General features: G+C 64.6%; 1 protein-coding gene across 2 annotated transcripts in view; it reads left to right on the top strand.

The window, feature by feature from the left end:
• TRMT61A (tRNA methyltransferase 61A) overlaps positions 1 to 7,118 on the top strand; it is a 7,934-nt gene extending 816 nt beyond the window's left edge. Inside the window, exons 2-4 of one of the 2 annotated variants that reach the window (XM_023205734.2) lie at positions 164 to 523; positions 2,760 to 3,049; positions 4,669 to 7,118. In XM_023205734.2, the coding sequence (XP_023061502.1) occupies positions 193 to 523; positions 2,760 to 3,049; positions 4,669 to 4,755 (708 nt within the window). In that variant the 5' untranslated portion in view covers positions 164 to 192 and the 3' untranslated portion in view covers positions 4,756 to 7,118. The remainder of the gene's footprint in view (positions 1 to 163; positions 524 to 2,759; positions 3,050 to 4,668) is intronic. The other variant, XM_023205733.2, reaches the window with a different exon arrangement.
• The last annotated feature ends 466 nt before the right edge of the window (positions 7,119 to 7,584 follow it).

A 7,584-nucleotide genomic window follows, 5' to 3' on the forward strand; every position in this document is an offset into this window, starting at 1 on the left:
CGCCTCCTGACCCGCTCGTACCTACACACCCCGCCTCCTGACCCGCTAGTACCTACACACCCCGCCTCCTGACCCGCTCTGTACCTACACATCCCGCCTCCTGACCCGCTCGTACCTACACATCCCGCCTCCTGACCCGCTCGTACCTACACACCCTCCCCAGGTCCTTGGCACTTGCCAGGCAGTAGCACCATGAGCTTCGTGGCATACGAGGAGCTGATCAAGGAGGGCGACACGGCCATCCTGTCACTGGGCCATGGTGCAATGGTGGCAGTGCGTGTGCAGCGTGGGGCACAGACCCAGACCCGGCATGGTGTCCTGCGGCACTCAGTTGACCTCATCGGCCGCCCCTTCGGCTCCAAGGTGACGTGCGGCCGAGGCGGCTGGGTGTACGTGCTGCACCCCACGCCGGAGCTCTGGACGCTGAACCTGCCGCACCGCACGCAGATCCTCTACTCCACCGACATCGCCCTGGTCACCATGATGTTGGAGCTTCGTCCGGGCTCTGTAGTCTGCGAGTCTGGTGAGTTCCTCAGGCTGCCTCCGTTTAACTCAGAAATTGACACAAAGGTGGAGGTCAGAGCCTCCAGCCTGCCCTTCCTGCAGACAGATGGGGCTCCTCGGTTTCTACTTTCACATCTTTCTGGGACGCAGAGAGCAGGGAGCGAAGGTGGAGGCAAGGAAGCCCGTTAGGAGGCTGGTGCTGCAACTGGAGTGAGAGGTGGCTGTAAATGGGCCAGGGGGAGCTGGGGAGGACTGGTGCTCTAGTGAGGGTCCTGCTTGCCTTGGTGGGGTGTGGCCAACTTGATGCTTGGCGCTGTCCTCGGTGCTGACCGTCAACCTCTAGTCCTCAGTGCTGATGGTGAAGCAGAGATTTGCCCCTTCTGGAAAGAGGCCAGGGCTACCCCAAGGAGCTCACTGTAGGTGGGGAGTCTTCCCATCCTCATCCATGATCAGATCCTCACCTGCCACCAATGAATGTGAGCACCATTGTCATTGAGTCCAGGGCCTGGGCTGTGGGAACCCTGCACACATACAGGTGCTGGGGCTGCCCGGTGCAGTGATTGAAGCCAAGATTGGCCCCAGGCACTTGGGCATCTAGGTTGTTGGTGGCATGCTCCTCGTGGGCAGGAGAGCTAGGGTTCAGGTTCATGAAGAGTGCCTAGCACGGCCATGCTGGCTTTCTGAGGGCTGCAGGTCACCGTGTCCCTCTCTGGGGTGTCTGGGTGGGAAGGGTGGAGAGCAGGACTTAGCCAAGCCCATCAGCCGCTGCTCCTGTGCATCCTGTGGCGGGTGCTGGCCTCTCCGCCCCTGCCCCACTCTCGCAAGAGAGCTCAATCAAGCAGCACGCTTCTCCTGGCCTCCTCAGATATGCCAGGTCCCCTCCTCAGAACCGGAACAAGACAGACCAGGTTCCTGCCCTTGAGGAGCGGGGACACAGCCTGGGTGAGCGGCTCAGTGCCGCTGGTTACTGTGAAACTTGTAAAACAGGGCTGCGTGTCTGAGGGGGACCTAGACTGGGGTCCCTCCAGCTAGACCAGGCAGGGAAGACCTTTCTGAGGAGGGGACATTTGAGTTGAACATGATGAGAAGGGGCCTGCGAAGAGCCGAGGGACAGCACCACCAAGAAGGAGCGTGCTGAGGCCCTGCAGTTGGAGTGTGCTGCCGAGTCAGGCTCAGTGGAGGAGGCAGAGGGGCTGGGAGTGAGGTTGGAGGGGAGCGAGCTCCACCCTGGAGGCCAGCAAGTCTGACTTGCCCCTGAGTGGGAAGGAGGCATGGCCAGGCTCTGCAGGGGGAAAGAGGCAGCAGACTGGGAGCACCTAGGGGAGGGGCTGCTTCCTAAAAAGAATGTGGGAGGTGGCAGGACGTGGGATGGGACAGAGGGAGTGCAGGCACCTCTATGGGTCTGGCCCAAGCGCTTGTGATGCTCAGTGCGATTTGGATTCGAGGGATGGGTGGCAAGTGTGCAGTAGCTGCTCTAGCAGAAGTCTCGAGTGGAGGGGCCTGGGGATGGGAGTGGCATCAGGTAGATGACCCCTGAAGGTGGAGCAGAAGGAGGGACGCAGGCCCTGGCCCTTTCCACAGGACAGGAAGTCAAGCAGAGGGGCCATCCGGAGGGAAGCTGGGGGCAGGTGTGCTGGGGAGGACTGGGGCTGTGTGGCTGGTGGCCAGGCCCTGCGTCCTGAGTCCAACCAGGCCACAGCAGAGCCCCAGCCCCCGTGTGGTGGGGTCAGGCTTAGGCAGGCTTGGTGGGGATGGGCTGTCTCAAGGGGACCAAGGAGCTTCTGGGGAGAGGTGGGCATGAGGACCGGCAGGGTAGGCCACTGTTGACAGGGACTGAGGAAGGGATTGGCCATGCCTGGAAGGAGAGAGGGCTGAGCGATGGGATGGGCCTCTCTGTTGCCCCTGCACAGATTTCCCCTGAGGCTTCAGTCAGCTGGGCTGCTCTCAGTCCCTATACATGCGCCAGGTGGGCTAGGGTAGGGTTGTCACTGGCCTGGCCTGTGCCCACTACGGACACCGTGGCATACACAGCCTGTCAACCCCAGCTCACCCCTAGACAGGGTGCCCAACCCAAGGCTAGCCCAGGGCTCTAGGCAGTGGGGACCACACAGCCCTGGAGTAACGCCCGCCTGTAATCTGGGGTCCTCCCGAGCACTGTGTGGGTCTCCAGGGTGAGGTGGGGGTTGTTTCCTGGGAGGCTGTGGGTCCCGAGCAGTCCCAACTGATGCCTTGCCCTTCCCATCTTGTCCTGCCAGGCACCGGCAGTGGCTCAGTGTCCCACGCCATCATCCGCACCATTGCACCCACGGGCCACCTGCACACGGTGGAGTTCCACCAGCAGCGGGCAGAGAAGGCCCGGGAGGAGTTCCAGGAGCACCGGGTGGGCCGCTGGGTGACTGTGCGCACCCAGGACGTGTGCCGCAGCGGCTTTGGCGTGAGCCACGTGGCCGACGCCGTCTTCCTGGACATCCCATCGCCCTGGGAGGCTGTGGGCCATGCCTGGGATGCCCTCAAGGTCGAAGGTGCACTAGGGGTTCCCGGAGAGGTACAGCCCGGGCGGGGGTGGGGCAAGGGTGCAGGACCGAACTCCTGGGAGCTCAGAGGGGTCCAGAAACCAAGCCGCACCATGGCAGTGGCTAGGCCAGGGCCTCGTCTTGGCCGTAGATGAGGAGTGGGTCAGGCTGGCCAGGGGAGGCAGAGCTGGGGAGGATGGGCCGATCGGGAAAGGTGGCAGTGCCACCCAAGTGCAGGGCAGGCCCGGCTGGAGGTGTCTGGAATCCCCTGCCCATGCTGTTTCCGGAAGTCTCTCCTCCCGCAAGCTCTGGAGCCCAGGGAGCTGGCCCCTTTTAGGGAAGATGCTGGGTGCGGAGGCGGGGCAGCCCTGGGGAAGGTCGGGCCTCAAGCCAGGGAGGTGGCTGGGAGGCCCAAGGTTTTTCCCTTTTCTGGAGAAGGAGCAGTTCAGGCAGCAGGGCCCCTTCCTCCCAGCTGAGAGTTGCATTGTGAGAGGGTGGAGGGTGGGGGTGTGGGGCGCCCCGCCCCACCTCGAAGACTAGCCGAGGCCCAGTATGGACAGCAAGGCTGTGGCCAGGGATTCCCTGCTGGCTCCGGCCCAGCCTTGACTCCTGGGTCCTGGTCTCTGCTGAGGAGGCCTTGGGGTAGCTGTGGGGTCTCCATGCTCTGCCTCGTAGGCTCCCTGCTCTGGGGACACGTCTGGGCCTGAACCATAGTCCCGGGAGGCTGAACCTGGCAGAAGCCCTCCTGGGCCCCAGGCTGCCTTTGTCACTCCTTCCTCCAGAGTGGCCCGGGGAACCTGCGACTGCCTCTGGGACCTGTCCCTTCTCCTGGGAGCTCCCCCTTCTGGGTCCAAAGGCTCATTCAGGGGCCTGGCGTCTCTTGCTGGCCACTGGAGCCCATTGGGGAGGGTGCGGTGCGCTCAGCCTCGGTGCCCTGTCTAGGCTGTTGTCACACAGAAGGTGCCTCCTCTAACCCTGAACCTCCCGGCGGCCCCGTGTCAGGGTACACCTGAGGGGACCAAGCCTCAGGGACATTTCAGGACATTTGTCTGGGCCACATACCTCTACCCGGCCCTGGCTTCCCCGGGTCCTCCCGGCCAGGACAGGAACCGACCCGGGCTGGGTTCTCATTCCACTGCAGGCCAGGCCAAGTGAAGCCCGCGGCTGCCCTGGTGGGAGGCGGCGGGGAGAGGCTGTCATGCTCAGGCTGTGCTTCGAGTAGGCGCCTCCTGTTCCTGGGAGCAGTGACAGCCTCTGATTTCCTGTGACAGCAGCGGCCCCCGCACCGCCCCGCGCTGCCGTGCTGTCAGAGCTGCTCTGGGCCCAGCGCTCCAGCAGCCCCGTAGAAGGCAGGAGAGCAGTGCCCGCTGTGGGCCAAGTGGGACGATGGCGGCACGAGCTTGACCCAGTGCCTGGCATGTGGGAGGGCCTGGTGCGGCTAAGCTGGGTGACACGAACAGTGGCGCCAGGCCCCATGGTGGGCTGCCGGTTGAGGGCCAGGCCCCTCCGCCCTGCGTGCCAGCTCTGGAGAGCTTGCAGTCTGCGCTGGGACCATCTTAGGTTGGCCTCAGACCCTGGGGTGGGAGTTCAGGGATGCCAGGGCCAGACAGGCCCCTCCTGCCCTCTGACCCTCGGGTCCTGTTTCCCACAGGCGGGCGCTTCTGCTCCTTCTCGCCATGCATCGAGCAGGTGCAGCGCACGTGCCAGGCGCTGGCGGCATGTGGCTTCTCGGAGCTGAGCACCTTGGAGGTGCTGCCACAGGTCTACAACGTGCGCACTGTCAGCCTGCCACCGCCCGACCTGGGCGCGGGCACAGATGGCCCTGCCAGCCCCGACACTGGCCCCTTCCGCAGCGGCACGCCCATGAAGGAGGCCGTGGGCCACACCGGCTACCTGACCTTCGCCACCAAGACCCCAGGCTAGGGGGCCGCCGCCCAGGGCATCAGGGAGCTGGGAGCACCGAAGGGCTGGGCAGGGAGGCCAGAGGCACCGTATATGGTCAGCGATGCCTGCCAGACGCAGATGGTGGGGCGGGGCTTGGGGGCCTCCTGGGTGGCCAGAGTGGGACGGCAGGCGGGGTGGCTGTGGTGGAGGAGGAGTGCGGGGCTGGGCCTCAGCCATTGCTGTCCAGCCCGCGGCCCATCCCAGCTGCTGCTTGTTGCCAATATGAAGTCTCCTCTGCCACAGGCCCCCCTGGGTGTTGAGGCCAAAGGGTGCAGGTGGGGGAGTCTGACCCCTCCCAGGTGGGCCTAAGCAGGAAGGGGGTGGAGGAGGGAGGGGGCATTGTCCCCGAGGCCACACTGCACCTGACCCCTGAGTCCCCACGGCCCTGGCTGCCCCACAGGGCCTGAGACCATCTCGTGTTTCTCCAGTTCCCGGGCCGAGGCTCCAGCCTGGGCCAGAAGCTGGGGTGAGATGACCCAGGATCCCTGCCCTGCCCTCCCCAGTGCTAGGAGACCAGGCCAGCCCAGGAACCAGGGAGGTGACCCTGCTCTCTGGCCTTCAGGCTGATGTCACAGCACTGGGCTCAGCCCAGGCCTGCGTCCACTCAAGTCCAAGAGGCGGGGCAGCCCCCACCCAGCCTGAGCCCCTTGACACAGGCCAGGCAGCGCTGCGGAGAGGAGCAGCAGAGGGGCTTGTTTACCACAGGCGACCAGGCACGCGTGTCGGGGCTGGCGTGTGAATGCCAGCCTGTGAGTCCCGGAACTATGTGGGCACCCCTACCCCTCGCAGAAGCCGGGGCATGGAGGAGGTCCCCCCACGGGGACAACAGTGTGTGGGGTCGGGGAGGTGTGTCCAGGACACCTTCCAGGGACAGTGCCTATGTGAACACCTCTTAAAGGCTAAGGGGGCATTTTCCAAAGCAGGGACAGAGGTGGGACGCCCAGGCTGGGGGCCTCTCCTCGCCCGCCCTGGTGTGTGACAGCCTCAAGGGAGGACCGGTGCCTGTGTCAGCCATGGGGCCCTTGGAGCTGCCACTGGTGCCTGGGGGCCTGGGTTTCAGCCCGTGGAGTCAGTGGCTGTGGGGACCTTGAGTGCTGTGCTGGCAGCGGCCTGGCCCTGAGTGTCAGTGATGAGCAATAAACGTGCCGTCCCCTCTGTGCTGCTTGATCCCTAGCGGCCAAGGCCACCCCCAGCTGCTGTCCAGGCCGGCCCTGCCTGCGCCCTGCCCCGGTCCCTGCTCCTGCCTGTCCTGGTTTGGCATGATGGGTGCTCCAGACTCCAGGACAAAGGGGCAGATGTGTGGCCGTCCCCATCTGGCTGCAGAAAAGGCCACTTGTCCCTGGGGTTGGGGTGGTCCAGGAGTGCTGGGCCTTCCTCCACAGCCCGGGCTGGAACATTCAGCGTGGCTGCCTGGGCTGCTGCATGCGCCCCTGCGGGAAGGGTCCACCCCAGGCCGCCAGGTCCCCGCGGAGTGCCACACTGTGGGTCACGGGGCTGTGGCTTATGTGGTCGGGGAATCCTGTGTCCCTGAGAGTTGCTCAGCCCTGCTCCGAGGGCTTGTCCTCTCCTAGGATGCAAGCCTTCCCTCTAACCTTCTTCCTCACCTGGGGCACCCGGCGGGGCCCCCGGTCAGGTTCAACATGGAAGTGGGTGACCCTAATGCCAGGAGCCTTGGGGTCAGGCTGTGCCTGGGGTGTCATGAACTGGGTGGCGCACACCCCTGAGGTCTCCGTTCCCCAGGCCTGCCCTGCCCCGCCTGGCCACGGCAGAGGCCTGCATGCTGTCTGACAGGTGAACACCAGGAGGTGTTTCTTTTGAGGCGCAGCTCCACGGTTTATAGGACACGTAAGCCTCAGGCACTGTAGGGTCCAGGTTGTGCCCATTTTCCAGCCAGGACTGGTAGCCCACGTGGCGGCTCTGGGTGAGTCACCAGGATCCGCACATGGAGAGCAGAATCCACCCTTCGTTGTCACGTGGGACAGTCGCTGTCTCAATCCTCTCGGCCCTGCTGCTCTGCCCTGCACACAGGCCCCCATGACGACCTTGAGCCTCCAGGCGTCCACCCCCACCCACCGTAGAGCTGGGCCTCACCCCACTGCCTCAGGTTGGATCCTCACCTGGCCTTGAGCCAGCCTTAAACTCCTGTATGTCCTTCAAGACCCCTTCAAATGTCCTTTTCTCAGCATGCTTCCCCAGACCATCTGATGCCAGGCGGGAGAGCCCTGCACACCGTGGCCCGAGGGAGCCCCCACAGCAGAGGAGCAGAAGGCAAGCAGCAGCCCCGTTCTGTGATGGGGAGCCTGACTTCCAGGGGCAGCGCTGGGCCCATGGCTGCGAGTGACCGATCAGCAGGCCCCGATGGTCAGCTCGAGTCAGCAGCACGGGCTCATCACGGGGCAAGGATTCACCAGAAACGCCCTCCCTGGCCCAGTGTGGACTCGCCTGGGCCTCAGATTTTCCCTGGAAATTCCTCCCCCCTCGCCCTGCTGTCCTGCACTGAGACAGTGGCACATGACTCCCTGCTGCCCACGCCCTGGAAGGTCCCAGGCCCTGGCCCTGACTCACCTGCTTGGAGGGTCCCAGTCCTGGGTACTGCCCTAGAGCCAGGATTAAAGTCCCCCTC

The sequence above is a fragment of the Piliocolobus tephrosceles genome, unplaced genomic scaffold (assembly GCF_002776525.5).
Source record: "Piliocolobus tephrosceles isolate RC106 unplaced genomic scaffold, ASM277652v3 unscaffolded_25299, whole genome shotgun sequence".
Classification (NCBI taxonomy): domain Eukaryota; kingdom Metazoa; phylum Chordata; class Mammalia; order Primates; family Cercopithecidae; genus Piliocolobus; species Piliocolobus tephrosceles.